The sequence below is a fragment of the Macaca nemestrina genome, chromosome 8, assembly GCF_043159975.1.
Source record: "Macaca nemestrina isolate mMacNem1 chromosome 8, mMacNem.hap1, whole genome shotgun sequence".
Classification (NCBI taxonomy): domain Eukaryota; kingdom Metazoa; phylum Chordata; class Mammalia; order Primates; family Cercopithecidae; genus Macaca; species Macaca nemestrina.
This window is the reverse complement of record NC_092132.1, coordinates 96522743-96542930: the sequence shown is the minus strand read 5'-3', so window position 1 is coordinate 96542930 and position 20188 is coordinate 96522743. Positions and strand designations below refer to the sequence as shown.

At 40.9% G+C, this 20188-nt stretch overlaps 1 protein-coding gene across 1 annotated transcript; it reads right to left on the bottom strand.

The window, feature by feature from the left end:
• Positions 1-2116: 2116 nt before the first annotated feature.
• Positions 2117-5950, bottom strand: LOC105495674 (snail family transcriptional repressor 2). The gene is made up of 3 exons (XM_011765417.3): positions 5707-5950; positions 4415-4960; positions 2117-3508 (listed from the first exon to the last, which is right to left on the bottom strand). The coding sequence occupies exons 1-3, from the start codon at positions 5783-5785 to the stop codon at positions 3327-3329; spliced, it is 807 nt and encodes a 268-aa protein (XP_011763719.1). The 5' UTR covers positions 5786-5950; the 3' UTR covers positions 2117-3326.
• Positions 5951-20188: the final 14238 nt, after the last annotated feature.

Here is a 20188-nt window from a genome sequence, read left to right as displayed (position 1 = left end):
GTGGCACAATCATACCATGTAATACTACACAGCAATAAAAAGAAGGAACTATTGATATGCAACAACTTGGACGGATTTCAAAGGGCATTATGCTGAAATAGGAAATAAAGCCAGTATCAAAAGGTTATATATTATATGATTCTATTTATGTAACATTCTTGAAATGACCCAATTATAGAGATTGCGATCAAATTAATGGTTGTTAAGGGTTAGGGATATTGAAGTTGGGAGAGTGGTGACTATAAATGAGTAATATGAGAGAGTTCTTTGTGATAATGGAATATTTATGTATCTTGATTGTAGTATTAGGTATAGGAATCCAAATGTGATAAAATACATGTACATTGTACCAATATTAGTTTACTGATTCTAATATTGTACTGTAGTTATGTTAAAATGTAAGCATTCCCAGAAGTGTACACAGGACTGGACCTCTCCTTACTAGCATTCCAACTTTGTGTGAATCTCTAATTATTTCATAATAAAACTTTAAAAAATAAACGTAGTATGGACTTAAAAAAAATTAGCTGGTGGTGGTGGAGCGCGCCTGTAATCCCAGCTACTCAGGAGGCTGAGGTAGGAGAACTGCTTGAACCTGAGAGATGGAGCAGTGAGCTGAGATCACACCACCGCATTCCAGCCTGAGTGACAGAGCAAGACTCCATCTGAAAAAAAAAAAAAAAAAGAATATCTTAATATCTGCTGTGACTTAATTCAGACCCATGACACCTTAATGAAAGTAAAATATTTTAAACATGAAATTAGAATGATGAGAATGAAGTCAAATAAATTACAAAAATATTAATAGTAATTCTTCACTAAGAAATTAAACAATGAATAGACTTTTCCTCTTAGAAAGCCGATTAAATTTTGGTCACCAAGAGGCTACTTGCCTGTAGACCTACAAATGAGGAAGGGAAACAGGAGTAGATGTGATTCCTGGGATAGCCAACCAGAACATCCAAGAAGGCTTGACTCACTCACACTTCCCCTTGCCAGATGTTTCTACATGCTAGCTGGATTGGAAACTTCTAGATAATCATTGGCAATCATTTTTATACCATATACATTTTGCTAAATTGGTACTTTTATAAGTTTAGAATGCTCCAGTCAAGCTATCAGCCATTTTTTTCATATCCATAAACATAAAATTATTCCAAATAATTTTGCCTCTAAAAAATATGTATTGCAATGTCAAAAAATTAAAGCAGAATACTAAGTTGAAGCCTTTTTTTAGTCAAATGCACCCCCTTTTATATGTTGGTTGAAAATGTAAATGTAACATACAGTGGAAGAAATGTGAACATTAAGGGAATAGTATTGGTATTTATTGTTGGTCATTTCCTAGGGGCCTGCTACCAACATCTTTGAGATACAGGTTCTGGCATTTATTGGCATCATATTACAAAGATATTAAAAGGAAAAAGATGATCTCCAAGTTCTGATCAAATCTCCAGAGAGATGTGATGAACAGAAGCAGGAACTCTTCCTCTTATAATAAGTTTAGGAGTTTGAATTCAAATATACATTTGGTTAACTTTCACAGTTCCTATGATGGTTAGGATTTTTGCATATGAGTTACTACATATGCATTTATTTAGCATATGCACATGCATATGTGTATGAATGCATGGTCATGTTATAATTTCTCCAGTACACATTAGGTTTGGGTGTGGGCTTGTCCAACGTGTTCAAATACCTTAAAAGGCAATTTTCACTGCTCACTGACCTGTTCCTATCAAACATATCACTTATTTTATATATCACTAGATGTGGGGATTTCTTTGCATGGTTTAATTTTCCAACTCGTGTAATTTATAGTAAATCATTTCTCCTGGTCTTTTCATGCAGTTGGTATTCTTTTCCCCTCATTTATTTCATTACATAATATTTCTTTTAAAAATCTTAAACGGTTACAGCGCCTATGTAATAATAAAAGTGATTGCAATTTTTGTTTTCATAAACTTGATAAAGTCAACATAAAAAATGTTGAAAAGTATTCTTAAGTATTAGTAATGCAACTATTTTTGCACTTGGAAAGTGTGAGTTTTGTTAAAGTGGTACACTAACAATCCACCATCTTGTCTTTTCTGAATGTGACACTACTATCTTAAGAGTAAAAATAATACTAGCAGCTCACTTTATTATAATCTAACACATAAAATAACACTTCAGATGCATAATAAGCACTATTCTTTTTTTCTTATTAGCAAACAATTCTTTGTACAGTGGTTTGGTACTAATCACGAAGAAGTAAAGTCTCTGAAAATAGTATACAAACAAGATATTTTAAATCAAAACTGTTTATTGTAAAAAAAAACCTTGAAAATTGGTTTTTAAAAAAGAAACATTGGTTTCACAAGTCTTCAGGTTGTTTATAGACATAGCTATAGAAAACATCTCAGTTTCATACAGAGCTCATTCAATCATATAAAAATAAACACAAATTTACATTGACTCATCAACTATACAATTTAAAAAGGCACTTGGAAGGGGTATTGTATTATTGCATTTGTGGTATGCATTTGAAATAGTTTAAAGTACATTAATGAATTTGTAAGAATCCTCTTTTGCACTTATTCCCATCTTTAATTAATTTTCAAAAATCATTAAAATGTTTTAAAATAGTAAGACATGGAGCATGCGCCAGGAATGTTCAAAGCTAATCTTTCCCTCCTCCCCCAAGGCACATACTGTTAATTGACAAAAACAAAACAAAACAAAAATACTTTTAATACATTCTCCTGTGTTTTGTTCTTATTATTTTTTCCTCCCTTTTAAAAATACACTTTAAAGCACTATAGGTAATCAAAAAAAGGCTTTAGTTCAACAATGGCAACCAGACATCCAACATGTAATGGAGTAAACTTGGAATACTTTTTAAGGCACCTGAGTTCTCGTCTGGCAGATCTCTTCCTATGGGAAATCCTATTACAGACTCTATTACAAAGCAATACTGTTCTTTTCAGTTGAAATGATTTGGCAGCAATGTAAATCTTCGCATTCTTTTTAGGAAGAAAAGATGCAATGTGCTTTTCATATTATCTTTGAAGAGAAAGGTTACTGTCTTTTATTCTCTCAATCTAGCCATCAGCAAATATATAGTAATTTTAAACTTCACATGGAAAGGATTATCTTGAAACACATGAATTCCGTGCTCTTGCAGCTCTGTGTGTGTGTGTGTGTGTGCGTGTGTGCATATGTGTGTGTGTCTATACATATTATTTGGTCGGTCAGCACAGGAGAAAATGCCTTTGGACTTTATTTGTCATTTGGCTTCGGAGTGAAGAAATGCATTCTGTTCGAGTAAACATTGATTGCGTCACTCAGTGTGCTACACAGCAGCCAGATTCCTCATGTTTGTGCAGGAGAGACATTCTGGAGAAGGTTTTGGAGCAGTTTTTGCACTGGTATTTCTTTACATCAGAATGGGTCTGCAGATGAGCCCTCAGGTTTGACCTGTCTGCAAATGCTCTGTTGCAGTGAGGGCAAGAAAAAGGCTTCTCGCCTGGGGATGGAGTGGGAGAAAAAAAGAAAGACAGTCAGTGTTTTTAGAGGAAACATAAAGTTAAATAATGTTAACAAAAGTCAATCACATTTTGCCTAAATAATGAGAAGCAGCAAACCTGATTAAAATCCCTCATAAGAGACACTTTAAAAATACCTGAGCTTTGAAGATAAATTTTAATATTGCATTTAAAAATCATACACAGAATATTATTACTGCTGCCAATTATGCAGAAATAATTTCCGTAGTTCTTGGACTTTCACTTCTTAAAGCTTTCTGCTTCAGCAGGTGCAGCTAATGTTGAGCACCTCCCAACATTTCCCAATATTTCCCCTTTTCCCTCTTTCTGTACTATGGTTAAGGCAGTCTAAGTGCCATGATACCCTGCAGGATAATTCTGTGATAGGAATAAGAAATTAAGCAGCAAAAAATCCCCAAACAAAGCAAGAGAGGCAAAGTAAATTTAGTTTCAACTATCCAAGTCACCCACTGGTGATAGATATCAGAGCAAGAATGTAACTAACAGAAAACTGTAGGAAAAGCCTTCATCTATTAACCAAATCAATTGATTAAGATAGCAACATTTGTTTTTGCTGATTACTGGGGGCAGTTTGACAGAACACACATTCAAGCACATCTTTCCTGATTTTCTAACTGATCTTTGAGACCAAACCTTCTGAATCTACTTTCCAAAGTCTACATGCTGTTTGCAGTCCCTAGAGCAGAGGTTGTTAGCAAGAAATGGAGCACTTTGTGCCCTAACAACTTTTTGAGTAGTCAGGAAGTAGTTATCAATGACTGTCCATCATTAAAAGCACTATGTCACAACTTCATGCAAATCCAACAGCCAGTTCAGGGCTTCACTGTATCTCAGAGTAACATTCCTGCCTATGTTTTTTCTCTTACCCGTGTGAGTTCTAATGTGTCCTTGAAGCAACCAGGGTCTGGAAAACGCCTTGCCGCAGATCTTGCAAACACAAGGTAATGTGTGGGTCCGAATATGCATCTTCAGGGCGCCCAAGCTCACATATTCCTTGTCACAGTATTTACAGCTGAAAGATTTTCTAGACTGGGCATCGCAATGCAGCTGCTTATGTTTGGCCAGCCCAGAAAAAGTTGAATAGGTCTTATTGCATAAATTGCACTGAAACTTTTCAGCTTCAATGGCATGGGGGTCTGAAAGCTTGGACTGTAGCCTTTCCTCTTCATCACTAATGGGGCTTTCTGAGCCACTGTGGTCCTTGGAGGAGGTGTCAGATGGAGGAGGGGGACTCACTCGCCCCAAAGATGAGGAGTATCCGGAAAGAGGAGAGAGGCCATTGGGTAGCTGGGCGTGGAATGGAGCTGCCGTAGTCCACACAGTGATGGGGCTGTATGCTCCTGAGCTGAGGATCTCTGGTTGTGGTATGACAGGCATGGAGTAACTCTCATAGAGATACGGGGAAATAATCACTGGGAAAGAAAAGGGAGGGAGAGAAGGTTAAGTTAAAAAGCACTAAAATTAAATCCACACGCAAGCATACACACACTGGAAAGATATTTAGCAGCACACACGTGATTTTCTTAGGGAAAAGATAGACCCATTTAGGAGGGCATACACACTGGTGAAATGTTTCATTTCCACCCTGGCACCTACGGAGTTACTGTACTTAATGCACACATAGGCTGACAGCTGTACGGAGCTATAGGTGCTCTGAAGACAGAGTGCAGCCAAGCCAGTGCCTTCGCAGTCCCCACTAAGGAGGGAGAGCCTCAACATTATTTTTAAACATTCAGAAAAGTTGTTTTCCATTTTATGTATGGGCTCTTTAGGTGTATTACGACCGTGAGTACAAAGATATGCCTGCATCAAGCCGCCTTCTAAAGGAAAGGAGACTTCGTGCATGAAAAACGCAGTAATTCAACCCTTATGTCACTCATCTTTCACATACTCATTATGCATGTATACACAGGCTTTAGCAAACACGAAGCTGCGAGATTTGAATGAAATGTTCCTTGTTAGTCAAGAATTCAAAAAGTTTTGAATTAAAACGCACCCCAAATTATCAAAAGAACGTAAGCTCCCTTTCGGGACACTGTTTAAAAGGAAAACAGTTGAACCTTTGGCTCTTTTGTAATGGCATTTGAAGGGTAATACGTAGATTCGTATTTGCAACGCTCTAGATACGTAGTTCTAGATATATTTTTTCTCTTTTTACCTGTGTGTGTGTCCAGTTCGCTGTAGTTTGGCTTTTTGGAGGCGTTGAAATGCTTCTTGACCAGGAAGGAGCGCGGCATCTTGCCAGCGGGTCTGGCGGGCGCCCGGCGCGGATAACGGTCCGGCGGGAGGACACGGCGGTCCCTACAGCATCGCGGCGGGCCAGGCTCCGGCAGGGGCCGCGCTCAGGTGCGGCAGGCGGACGGGCCGGCGCCTCTGAAGTCGCCCGGCTCCTTTACGAACTGAGCCCGTTTTGGTTGGGAGGGTTTTTTTTTCCTCTCTTTTGCAAGAAAGATCCAATCACAGCTGAGAGGTTCAGATTTCAGCTCCTCCCTCTGGGACAGCTGTGAACAGAGGAAGAATCTGTTGTCAGACTAAATTATTCTGGTTCAAAATGGGCTGTTTTTCGAGATTTCAGTGGAGAGGGAAAAAAAGTGTTTAAGTATTTTCAAGAGAGGTAACCTCCCTCGGTGAACCCCGCCCGCGATCCACGCTGTCTGGGAGTTAAGAGGGGCGCAGGAGCCGGGGTCTCTGCCCGGCCCGCCTGGCTTCCAGATGTGGGGCAGCGTCAGCGCGCGGGGACACACTGTCCGCCAGGGGAAGGAAGGGCCGCCCTGCACCATACCAGGCCAGCCTCTGGTGTTAATGAGAGCCTATATTTGGAAGTGGCATCTGGAGAGGTTTGCCTTGCACAGGGACCAAATAATTAACTCTTGGCTTTTGAAAAAGGAAGGGGGAAGCGGGAAGACAAAGGCGCCTGTGAGCGCGGAGGACGCTCTCCTGGGACTCCGGCCTGGAGAGCGACTGCAGCCTTGCGTGCGGCGAGGGCGCTGCGCTACTCAGGGCTTCCGCGAAGCCAGGGGCAGCGCGGCCGCGTGCAAATTAAGTAATCATACCACCGTGTTAGCTATGGTGGCTTGAAAGAAATGCTTTGTAGCCCGTTAAAGGCAGGCTGATCGGAAGAACTGGAAGATTGCAAAGATAAAAAAGAACGCTGGCAGAGAAGGGGGGCAAGAGGTAAACTGTCATTTGGAACCACGAGACATTCTCTCACTCACACTTTTGACAAGAGATCTTATCTTTTCATGTACTACAGTGCATTTTTATGGGAAAAAGGGTGTATGCGTCTTCAGAGACAATTATTTTTATTTCAAATATTCCCCTGCTTTTATTTGGTGCTATTTTCATCAGTATAATGCCATTAAAATCCATCTCAGTATCTGCTAGTTTCCTGTATAATGCTAAAAAAGAAATTAAAGGATACTCTTATGAGTATCAGTTGATTAAAGTTTTAAGGACCCAGTCTAGTAACTGCAAAAATAGCTTTATTTTGTATATGGTCTTCAATCCAAAAATACTTTAAGGTGGTTTATTTTAAATATAAAATTTCAAGCATATTTTAAAGCATCTGTGTCCATTGCAGACCTTTTGCTAAAATAATAAGGAAAGAACAAATTCACGTGAAGATCACCCTACTGCTGTTTCTAACAGGTGCTGGAGGAAAACAGTGAAAAAGAAAATAACAGTGGTGATGTCAAGACTTGTCAGAGAAAAGTGCATTGTCAGGCTGCATAACTTCTTAATCTTGGAATGAGAAAACAAGAGTGTATGTGCGTTTGGGGGCTGAGGTGGGGCACTCACAGATTTCCTAATCTAATTTCAATGATTATGCTTATTTCTTCCAACAGTCACTAATTTAAATATCAAACAGAGAAAATAATTCAGAGGAATCCTTATGCTAAGGGAACTGTACTTGCAGGAGAGAGGAAAATATGAATACATATTCGATTTCTCCACACACAAACTGGAACCTGGAGTAAAAGCCAGAGGCAGTTTTCGAAGCTTGCTACTCTATGTGAGGGTTTGTTCAGGTGTAGGCACCTGGGTTTATGAGAGCAGGAGTCCTCCTTGCTCTTTATTCCATTCCCCACAAAACGCACATTTTTGTTACAGATATAGCACAGTTGAGAAAACACAAATCGCCATGGCTATTATTTCCTTGTTTCACTCTACACAGTCTATTCGCAACAAAGAAGAGTGTTAGACAATGTTTTGGTATGTATTTGCTGGTAGTTATAACACAAGATAACCTACTAACATGTGTATTCAAAAATCCATTTACAACATTTATTAAAAAAGCATACATTTGCATCACAGAGGCATAATCCAGCCCAGCCCCATCAGCAGGTATCTGAGGGTGCACTGCACAGATCGGCGTCGGGACGTGCGGCCACACCTACTGTGAGGAGCGGATGGGGCCCGGGTCTGTGCATGGGGCATGTCATTACACAGATCCGCGTGCTAGCGAGTAACACGTATGCCCGTGTGAGGTCTGGGCCGCTGTCAGAGCAGGGCGAGTCTGCGCGCTGATGGCGTGAGTCAGAAGAAACAGGTGCTCTGCTCAGACACAGTGGAGGGCATGCGGCGCCAGCACCATGTGGTAAAAACGCAAGCAGGGAAGTCAAGGCCACACCCAAAGGCCAGCTGCTGGGACTCTGCTAAGACAAGACGGAGGTTTCCTCTCCTTCTGCCAGCCAGAGGGCTCATCTGGAGGGGTTGGCTTTGGTCGTTGACAAAAAGACTTTCTCTTGCCCAGGGACAGAAATCTTTGTGGCGGCAACTGCACCAGATTTTAAAGCTTTCATTCTGGAATCCAATAGAAGTCAAATCAACGACTGAGAGGGAAAAATGGAACAAGCAAACCCTTTGCTAATCCAAGGATTCAGTCCTAGGTTGGTAAGAAATTGGTGCTCCATAATTAGGCTGATTGGGTTTATCAGCCTAATTTATTTAATAACTATTAAATAAATGGTACTTGTTCTTAGAGCCACATGGACACAGCCCAGCCAGGGTGAAGCCGGTGGGCATCGGTAAGACAAAAATAAGGAAGGCACAAGCTCTGCCCTTAGGCTTCTGAGAGTTTAATGTAGTATAGGGAGAAAAGAGGAACTCTGAAGGCCATAGTGAGGCTTAAAAAATAATCCTTCCTAGGCTTGAGCCACACTGGCGAGACTCCATGACATGGGCTGTGTGGGTTGCCTGGCACCCCAGACACCCGTATAATCTAATTCTTTAATTGCCATGATGTGATTTGATGTGACGTACCTGACAGGCTCTGATTTCCTCTGTTTTCTGAAGAAGCTGACCAAGATAACTTGTGGAAAACTTTGTAAGTTAAAGGTCTGGGCCAGCCTTTCCCACAGGCTCCCTGGATGGGTGGGGTTTCTCCTGGAGCCAGTCTTTTTCATGAAAGACACATTCTTGCCCTGCCAAGTAGGGGAATAAATTAGATCCGTGAGGTTTGAGAATGTACCTTGGGTTTCTTTACTTTGCATGGAGATTTGTACACATTTAGGTATTTAGGTGTGTAAAAAGCAGTGCAAGTATTGACTACCATGTTTAGGAAATGGAGTAGTAAATCTAGCCCCAGAAGAAACTAGGGTGTGATAGAGGCTGAAAAATCCCATTTTATGCTGTGTCCTGTCTCCTAAAATGAAAGGCATCTCCTTCTAACTTTGGTGTGTGGTGTGATCACTCCAGAGGGGGTTCATATCCCCTCAATTCATATGCATATTCATATCCCTTGAAAAATATGAAGTGATGAAATACCATGAGTTTGTGGAATCTGGAGAATATTATAATACATTATTAATTTTAAAAATCTATTTATATAGAAACAAAGCATTTATTAAATATAACTTTGAAGTTTGAATGACAAGGGTGCAATGCCATTTTGTGAGTTTTTAACATACACATATCTGTATGTGAAAGGATTTAGGAAGAAATATTCCTAAATTTCCTGTTGGAAAATTATCAGAGCAGGCATGGGATTCTGCTTATACATTCTGAGCTCCACAATAAGGAGAACCTCTTTTCTCTGAGGGAATGGATGGCACTCTTACATGCACTCCACATATGCAAGTATGTCAACAGGGCCAAATATGAGCGTGAACGCGCGTTTGTGTGAGCGCTCACATGTCTGAATGTTGGGAAAAGTAATCGTAGCCAAAAATGGTGTCAGGATGTCCCTCTGCTTTTTAGGAGTTTCCATTATTTCCTGCGTGTTCCCAGTGTCATGTTCGGCAGGCCAATAGCCACCAGGCATCTGCGTCTGTCTGGAGTTAGTGCTAATGCTAATAGCTCAATAAGTACCATCACATATGATCAGTAAATATTTAAGATCACTTCAAACAGAAAACCTTTAACTTGGGAACAGAATTTTAATGAAATCTGCTTTCTGCCAAGTCACTCGTGTTCAGAATCTTATTCCTAGTTATGTTTGTATGATCTCATTTCCCTTTGGGTGGATAGAATATGGTTAAGCGTATCATGAAAACTAAGAGATATTCATCTCTTCACTGTTCTGTGTGTATCTTGTGGAAAGTGTTGATATTATCTGTAAGATGAATAAGAAAGACTAGGGAGTGTTGAATTTGTATTTTAAGCAACAGCTCAGGGATATGTGGTTGCAAAGAGACACCTATTGGTCAGTTTCAGAAGACTCATTGTTTTCTTTTACTTTCTTTTCTTTTCCATAACTTTTTAACAAGGTCTGCCACCTAGTGGAAAATGGGTGGATTTGACTCAACCCTAAGAACATCAACCTGACCTTGTTTTGTAATTACCCCAATTTCAGATGGACATTATATAAATTCGTTGGACTTATTAATGTATTCATAATTCAAAGTGACACATGTGTATTTGTAGAAATATGCACAACATTTACACAATAAACTATGTTGTTTTTTTAAGATAGGCGAGAAAGGGAAATGTTATGAGATCATCAGTCTGTGCAGTCAAGAAGGAAGTAAGCAGAAACAGTGAGCATTACACTCCAGGCGAGTGAGCAACCTTCTGGACTCTTTTTTATGTTTGCATGATAACCTACAAGGCAGAAGAATTTTAAAAACGGGAAACCAAACCAGAGCCCAGTTTCCCAGGGCATTCAGAATGATTTCTTCTCAGTCTGTCTGCCTCCAAGGCTATGTACTTCGTTGCTGGAATCTGCTACCCCATTTGGTTTGGTTAAAGGACACTCAGTGCCCAACAGTGTGTGGCATCATGGATAGTGATAAGAGCTGCTATTCTTCATGATTAATATGATTGTCTGGCCACTATGCTAAGCACTTCACACGCATTATTTTAATGCGTGCCTCCAAAGTAGCTTATTTTGCAAGGTAGAGGTTATCCCTACTTACAGATGAAGAAATGAAGACACAAGGAAGTTAATTATCTTGGTCAAATCACACTGCTAGTAAGGAGTACTTAGAGGTGACACTGGAATCTAGAGCTGTTTAACTTCAAATCCCATGTATTTCACTACAGTAACGGGTAATATCACATCATAATGGTGAAATAGATCCATGACTAGCTGTAAAACATGACTTCTTTGAAAATTGGCCTTCCTGCTTTCTCTTCCCCACTCAGAGGATGCTCACAGTGTTTGCAGTCTCTCACTGTCTCACTCACTGCTCTCGCCACGCTGTCTCTCTCCCTATTCCCAAGTCACACCAGGGTCAGGGTTGTTTGATTTCAGACTTGATTCCAGTTGCCTCCAGGTGTTGGGTGTGACTTCAAGGAATAGAATCCTAAGTGCTTAATTAAATAGTTGCCATTGTTTCTGGTCTGCCAAAAAAGGAGATGACCATTAATTCTTATTCTGTAAGAATCATGTGGTTTTCCTAAATGGGTGGTTAAATTTGTTGCCTTATCTTGAATGGGCTTATGAGGGGAAAAATAAATGCATCAATGAGGAATCAGTGTTTCCAAACATGATGGAGAAGTTTTACAGTCCAAAAATTTCTCTTTTCCTCTCATAGGTGTATCCATGTATGGGTGTGTCCATGTGGTGTGCCTACCTTGCTCCATAGTAAGCCTCCATGGGTTCCTATGGCAGTGGACATGTTTGGTAAATTTGTAAGGTAGGTTGGTCTGCATTCTTTTACAAGAAGGGCTTGAGGTGCTTCCTGGGGGAAAACATATCCAGGAACAGTAGGAAGAATAGGAACCAGGCCCACCAAGCCCAATCTTACAACCAACTCTTAGTAGCCTCAGAAGGGTGTTGAAGCTGACTACAGCAGAGTACCAGTCACTCCAGTAAGTCTTTTGACCGAGCACCCAAACATGCTATGGAGAAGCAGGCATGAATCCTTCAGTGAAGCTGAAATGTGGCTTTCCTAGAACTCTGTTGGCATTAGAGAGCAGTGAGTGCCGCCTTGGAATCTCTGGGGCAGAGGTCGCATGAGACATGGAGAGAGCTTCCTGAGAGCATTGCCACAGCTGGCAGTGAGCACGACTGTAATGCCCCTGAGCGCCCCGGGGGCATTAGCATGGGTGGTGGGCTTGCCAACAGGTGTCGTGGTGCCTGACAGACAGGTGGGTCCCCAGTGGAAGAGGCAGTGCTCTGCTGCTGTGGACCAAATGCTTGTGTCCCCCCAGCATTCCTGTGTCAAAACCTGACTCCCAAGGTAGTGGTCTTTGAAGATGTGGCCTTTGGGATTTGGTTAGGTCCTGAGGGTGGAGCTCTCATAAATGGGATTAGTGCCCTTTTAAAAGACCCTAAGGAGCGCTCTCCTCCCCTCCTGTATGTGAGCATACCAGGGAAGACAGTCTGTGAGCCAGGAAGCTCACCAGGAAGCTCACCAGGAAGCTCTGCCTGGGCTTTGATCTCTGACTTTCAGCCCCCGTAAGTGTGAGAAATCAACTTCTTTCTTTTGTTCTTCATAAGCCAATCAGTCCTGACACTTTATTATAGCAGTCCAAATGGAGGGAGGAGGCTGCCTAGGGAGAAATGAAGGCCTTTCAGACCTTTGGCTCTCAGCAGAAGTAAGAGCAGTGCCCTGTAGGGGGGCAGAGAAGATAGGTTGCACAAGACAGAGAGACTGGAATGGGTTAGGAGGAGGAACACTGCTTGTTCTATATCAAAACCCAAAGCTTGTCTTCTAGACCATGAAGGACAGCACCGTGGGATTCCCAGAATGATGTTGCAGTTGCTGGGCCCTCCATCAATGGGAAGGGGACACAGCCATTGCCTGCACATGAGCAAAGGAGAAACAGACTGGGGTCACTGGCCTGAGGGTGATGGTGTGGACTCCCAGTCCTTGCCCTTTGTGGCACCCCTGCCTTTCTCTGGGCTGGAGATCTGAGTCATCAACACACCTACCTGAATATGAAATTTAAAATCCTTTAGAACAGCAGACTGTGATGCTTCCCAGGATAATGTAGAGAAGCAAAGTCTAAATTATGCCATGTGTAGGATGGACTCCCTCATTTAGATCTTGATGCACCAATTGCTGAGCCACATCCAAAAGCACACCTGTCGGAGCTCTGGGAACACAAGGCTTGGGAGCGCTTCCCAGGTCCTACAAGCGCTGTTGCTTTTTCTGCTCCACAGACATTGGCCACCTGCCTGTCAAACTCGGTTACACCATCTGCAAACCTAATCCTTGATAAAGATCCCTGAAAAAAGATGGAGAACCTGGCTTTGAAGAACCTTGTGGCTATTTGGACTCACCACTAAATCCAAATTTTTGCCCGGATAGAAATATTTGTATGTTGTGCTTTATCAAAGGAAACATTTTCTTAAATGATACCATGGCTATTTAAAAAGAAGCAGACATAGGCAAACACTCCACAGGTAGAAAGATCTTTTCTAAAAATGCTTTTGGTCCTTACATTTAAAAATGAAATTCCTACCTTAAGGCCAGAATGATAACGGGAAAGAAATATTGCACTCATTTGTCCCCTTCAAGCCTACTGCCATCCTTGGATATGAGCCTTTGCTGGCACTAGGAATGTGCCCTCATTGCTCAATCGTCAGGTGAGTGGGCAGTCCAGATGAGCCAGTAAGAGAGGAGTATTCGAATATAACATTGAAGTTGTTGTTGACATAACACTTGCCAGCACTTAGAGGTGATTGGCTGCTTGGAGACCCAAGTCCTTTTAAGAGCTGGGTTGATGGGTCCCTTTGTCATTGTGTGTTTTTAGACAGGCTTTCTTCTTCCCCACCCTGCTTCCCCAGCACAGTTATGTAGACCCAAACTCTACTGAGGGGGTGGAATGCATCATTATACTTTCAAAGAGAAGGTGGAAGACACCGTGAAATCATTTGCAAGTGATAATGGATGGAAGTTAATGACATGCAAATCATCCTGAACCTCCCAGCTCTCCTGAGTCTTTGGGACTGATTGCAATACCTCAACAATGAGTGAGTGATGAGCTAGAGTCGGCAATTGTACTCCAGGAAAGTGGAAAGGGAATCTGAGTCTTAAGAGAAAACTGAGATGGAATGAAATCGTAGAACGCTGTAGTGAGGGAGGGCCTCGGCAATCTAGTGTAACATTCCCTCCCATTTTTTACTTTTGCTTGAGAGGGCAACAAGAGGCTTGTACGAGGATGTGAACCTTCCCAGCATCATAGAGGATTAGAACTGTAATGTGCAAACTTCTAGTAGAGCTCCCTAGCAGGTAGCCCCCAAAAGGTGCCCTGCAGAGGCAGTCTTTTATTTGAAAATGTAATTGATCAGCTTCTGCAAATTATCCTTGAAGGCCTTTAAATAAATCAAAATAAAGAGAAAGAATAGTACTCTATTTAAAAACTCATGTGCAATTCTGTGTCTTGACTTTCTCAGTCCTTTGCCACCCCATAAAGTAGTACAGTTTAATACCTAAGGGGTTTATTCCTGGTGGGCCATCTACCTTGCATGTTTCATTGTTTCATTTTCATTTTTCATTATTGTACTTCTGCACCCTGTGTAGAAAACAGAAGGTACAAGATGTTGTGGCTTCAATAATTTTAGACCAAAATGCAAAGTAGGACTTTTAACCCACACAACTCCAAGTGGCTATATCGTAAGGAAGAATGGTGGAAAGGATGAATGTGTACACCTTGATCTTCCTGACTCCCAGTATGTGCTTTTCTTTCTATGATTAGCCCAAGAGTGGATTTCTCTTAGCTAGAAGCTACAATTGAGTAAGATTTTCCTGGCCTAGTGAGTAAATACTTTGAATTTTAAACCCCAACTGTATGGGAACAATGGTGTTCTCAAAGTTGGGTTGCAAGTTCTTTAGTCCCTGATACCTATCCCAAAGTCATCAAATGAACCCAAGTCCTGCTAGGAACAGTGAGGTTGAGCCCTCACTTGAGACACTCCTGTGGGAACTCTAGGGATACCACTGCCAGGCACAAGGCAACAATCCTGACTCCTCCACATACCACAAAAATGTATCTTATTTCTCTAGGTGACAAGGAAAATTGATCAAGTTACGGTAAGAGGAAAAAGGGTATTCCAGGCCACCATATCCTTAGTCACATAGCCTACTACCAGGTCACCTCTGTAGAGGGAGAATGCTGAGCCAGTTTGTCTGCATCATTTCTATGCCAGGAATCAAAGTTGTATTTGTGTCCATCAGAATAGAGACTTTATGCTGGAGGAAAATCACACATGAGCCCCAGGGAAGGCAATGATTTGACACAATGATGTTGAAAGTCGAGAGTGCTCAGCATGAAATGCCCCAGCGATGACAGCAGGATTAACCTTCAGTGTGAAGAGAGAATGGGTGTGCCCATTGATGAAAGGTGCTGGGACGCAGAGGCAGCCCTTCCCTGGCTCTTCTGAAGATGCCTGCTGGATGGAGAACAGTCAGAACACCTATGGATCTGAAGCTTAACCAAAGTGGATATTGAGCAGCTGTGGGACATCATAAGTAAATCAAATTTACAACTCAACTGACTGTAGAGATGCAGTTTGGAAAATTTGGAAGCTGGTTTTATATATTGTATTATTCTCTTTTGAGAATAAGTTTTTTTTTGTTGTTGTTGTTGCTTTGCACTTGGAAGAGAAAAGTTGGATATTCCTGCTAGGAGTGAGTCAATGGATTCCTAAGTGAATTTGAAAAAAAAATCTAGAAATGATAGGAAGTGGTATGATCTTCATCACCATCCTCATTTTCTTATGAGAGCACTTAAATGTATATATTTTGAAGAAATTTCAGCAGATACACCTACAGTCATTTCAGGTTGATGAACCATGCTCTTGAAGCCTCAGCTCAATTGCCAAAGCACTAAGATGGAGAAACAATCGATGTTTTCTTTGGAAAGAACAATTAAAGGTGAATGATCACAAATTCTTTGTCTTACATGCAGCTTATGTTTTCTTAAGCTGTGTCAGCCTGGAGATTAAAAGAAGGGTTCAATTAAAAACACAGAAGAGTAGCTGTCTGTCTTTGTCCCCGTAGCTTTGCAGAAGGCCTCCTTCTCAGGCTCTCGCCATCCTTCCCAGAGTCCTGGGTGGGGGCTTAGGGTGTCTCACAACCTATCCATCTTGGTGGCACTGTTATTGTCTTTTTCATCCTTTCCTGGCCCCAAGGCAGGCCTCCAGTAGTCATCATTGCTGCCAAACATGCTGTGCAAGTTGCCAAAGCCATCGCAAAGCGTGTATGGTGTTCTTGAAGGGTGACGTTCCCTCTGGCTTCTTTTCCTGTCTACATGCAGACTCATTTTGCTTAGACTCTAGTGTCCATGATCCCATAGTCTCCAATCCTCTACAGGTAGAGAACCTCTCACTGCCAGGTGTGTCTTCTTCTCTTCCACATGGATTGCTGAGCACAACAGCCATGTGGCCTCAGTACATTTACCCAGCCCTATGCTGTGTAACTTTGTTTTAATCTCCCACCCTAGGGTCTGGAAACAAGGCCACGGGGCCCAAGAAGAAAGTACTAATATGAATGACAGATACTGTGCTCAATGCAAAATAACCTTTCTTCTTTGACACTGAACCACTTGTTTTCAGATTTGTACCCTTGGATTACCATCATATGCCCCTTAGTGATGGGGATATAGTCTTAGAAATTTGTTGTGCAATTTTGTTGTGTGAACATCAGGGTGTATTTACACAACCCAAGATATCAAGCCTATCACACTCCTAGGCTATATGATATGGCTTATTGCTCCTAGGTGACACACCTGTACAGCATGCTATTGCAGTAAACACTGTAAGCAATTGTAAAATAATGGTATTTGTGTATCTAAACATAGAAAAAGTATAGTACAGTAAAAATACAGAATCATAATCTTATGGTATCACCATTGTACACGTGTTCCATTGTTGACTCAAATCTCCAAAATATTGTTTATGTGATACATGACTATTTTCCTTGAAGGCCTCCTGGTCTTTTATGCAAATAGACACCTGATAGGTGATTTCTCCCCTGCCCGGCCAACATCTCTTGATTGTTGAATGCCAGGATGAACATAACAAGGTCCTTGAACTGAAAATCTTATTACATACAGATTAAGAAATAAAGAACTAGGCCAGGTGTGGTGGCTCACACCTATAATACCAGCACTTTGGGAGGCTGAGGTAGGTGGATCACCATGTCAAGAGACAGAGACCATCCTGGCCAACATGGTGAAAACCCATCTCTACTAAGAAATAAAATGGCTTATTTGAAATCCCATGTGTGCTTGGTGACAGAGTAGCACCCTGGAGAGCAGACCCTCCCTCTGCCACACTCAGTCTATCACCATGGATGCTTCTGTTCCCTTCAGCTCTGTGGTTTGTGTCACTTAAATGCTATGGAGCATTTCCCCCTTCATTTGGTCAATACCAAACATTCTGAACGGGAATACAGTCACCCACATAGCAATGTGGCCATAATGTAGAGGACACTGTTTATAATTTCTCCCATCCAGGGACATTATAGATTTTTGTATAACTCAGGAAAAGGTGGAAGAACCTTGATGACAGAGAATGAAATAGTGCAAATGGGTAAAGGTGGGCTGAACATTGTTTTAGGAGGAAGTGATTCTTCAGGTTGCAAAGATTTCATGTGCTACCTTTCTATCTATCAATCATCTAACATCTATCACTGATCAATCTATCATCAATCTATCATTAATCTGTCACATATCTATCAGTCATCTATCATCAGTCTATCACCAATCAATGTATCAACCAATCACTTATCATCTGTCATCAATCATCTATTTATCATGATCTACCTATCAATCATCATTTGTCACATGTCCTTAGAAATGTACATGTATATATGTATATTTTCCTTAAATAAACATTTATTGAGTGCCTACCTTGAGCCAAGAATTGTACTGACTATATTTATGAATCTTATTTAAATCTCACAACAACTCCCTGAGACAGGTATAATTTATTATTTTACAGTGGATGATGTTGAGACCTAGAATTTATACACATGGTAGTTGTTCTAACTCTAAGTTTACTGGTTTTTTAAAACTGGATCTTAGCAGAACCAGTTATTGACTTCCAATTATTTCTGAATAAGAAAATAACAGCTGTTATTCAGACTGGGGAAGCTGTGCGTGTTTGGTTAAGAATATAATAAAGAATAACATGACATAGTCTAAGTGCCCATTACATTATACAGCTTTAGAGATCTGTAATGATAGCAGACTTTGAAGTTCTATAGGTCTGGATTTGAATAATGACCTGGATTACTATCTCAGTGACCTCAGCTTCTTTATTGAATTCCCATTTACTCACTGTTTACCAGTGAGTAAATGGATGGGAATATTGATGATTGTCTTGCAGAGATGTTGTAAAGTATGCAAGGTAATACTTGTAAAGTTATAAATAGAGTGCCCAGCACATATAGAAATAATGAAAATAACTGCCCTTTATTAAGTGCTTACTATGTGCTAGATGCTCTATTAAGCAATTTAGCAGATTTTATTTAATCCTCTCCCAATCCTTTAATTCAGTCCTGATAAAATCACCATTTAGCACATGGGCTGCCCAAGTTAACAGCCCATAGCTGTCACCCATTCACAAGAGGTGAATACAGTTAGTCTGATGCCAGAACCCGTGCTCTTATCTGGTATGACCTCGCACTTCTCCCACAAGACCTGCTGCGAAGGAATGGAATTAAAGCTCTTATTGTTCAAAATCACATAACACAACTCCCATTCATTTTTTTTTTTTTTGGTTATAAAAACATTTTAAAAGGAACTAGATGGATGATTTAATATCCAACAGCAGCAGTTTTATTTCAGAAACATGATTATTGACCTTTTAATGCCATGATTCTAGGGTGAGCCTCAGTTTTGTTTTGTCTTGTTTTCCTTTGTTTTTAAATAACTTAAGACAAGTTGAGATAGAAGTAATCCTGAGACTTCTTTTACATAAGATCTTGCCTCTGTCCTTACTGCTGTTAGTTCTCAGGGTGGTGTTATTTATTACTGCAAAAGTGGGCATTGGATCTGAGCCAAGATAAGCCATTGAGACCGCTGTCACTCTCCTGCCAAAATTTAATAATAACAGTAGATCCCTGTTACGGCATGACTCATCTGCAGATCTAAATATATTGCTGGTCAACTAAGTCTTCCAAACATAACAAGGACACCTGCCAAAACCTCAAATAACGTGATTAGTCTGTGTTACAGGTATTTCTTGGGACTTGACTTATAAAGTATGAAGGTGTAATAATTCTGAATATATTGCTTGAATAGATTATGCTGCACTATAATGATTTAAAAGATACACTGAAGAGCATATGACTAAGTAAATAAGGCAGGTGGAAAGGAATCGATTTAATTTCCCCCTTTCTCTTACTTTCAAGCATGGTGACCTGGAACTTAGACATTCTATACAGGGAGAAGTAAGGGGTTGTAAAAACCCTGATGTATATACTAGTTCATTATTAATTCCACAGATATTTATTAATTGCCCACATATACAAGACCATGTTCAGGATGCTGGGGAAATGATAGTGAGCAAAACAGACCCCTGATCTCATGGAGCTTGCAATTTAGAGGGGAGAAGGGTATTCATTGCCTCAAAAATGTGAACCACAAATTGTAGCAATTGTAGAGGTTGAGCGATGCTACAAAAGTACTTAACAGGAAAACAATCCCTTTCTGGAGAGTCAAGATCCTGTTCTGATGAAGTGATGCTCAACTGAGTTCAGAGAGTTGGGTAGGTATTTGCTACCTGAAAGGAGGAAAGGGATGGGAAGCATTGTTAGTAGAAGAAATAATGAAAGCAGGGAGCCTGGGGAACATGCAGGAACTAAGAGGCCCTGTGTTAGAACAAGGGGCGTGGGAAAAGTGTGGCCAAAGGAAACCCAGGGAGAGAGGTTGAGTCTCGCAGGCTACTGCTGGCCATGTTGAGGGTATTTTCTTTATTACAAGATTAATGAAAAAAAATGGAGAAATCATATGTGTGAATATGTATGTTGACATTTTGTTATAAGTGTAAAATACCCTTGTATTTAGAAATAAGCCACTTTTTCAACAGTCTAGCTTGATTAAACAGAGAGTAAAACTCTTCATCCTTGCTCTCCTTCCTTGTTGCATTCTTTGGAACATCAGTGTTCGTCATTTCCCCATATTTATCTGTATTATTGGGGGTGAACTCCAAGAATGTCAGTTACATTTCTTGGTTTGTAATGTGAGGCGGTGTCTGCGGCTCCCCACCGTGAGAGCTGGACTGAAAGTAGGGAGGTTCTCTC

Bases quoted from the DNA above. Each gene is read 5' to 3' on its own strand.
- LOC105495674 (XM_011765417.3), bottom strand. From the start codon at position 5,785: ATGCCGCGCTCCTTCCTGGTCAAGAAGCATTTCAACGCCTCCAAAAAG. The intron at 4,961-5,706 runs GTAAAAAGAGAA...TTTCTTTCCCAG, and splicing joins CGAACTGGACACACACACAG to TGATTATTTCCCCGTATCTC. The intron at 3,509-4,414 runs GTAAGAGAAAAA...CTCCATCCCCAG, and splicing joins ACACATTAGAACTCACACGG to GCGAGAAGCCTTTTTCTTGC.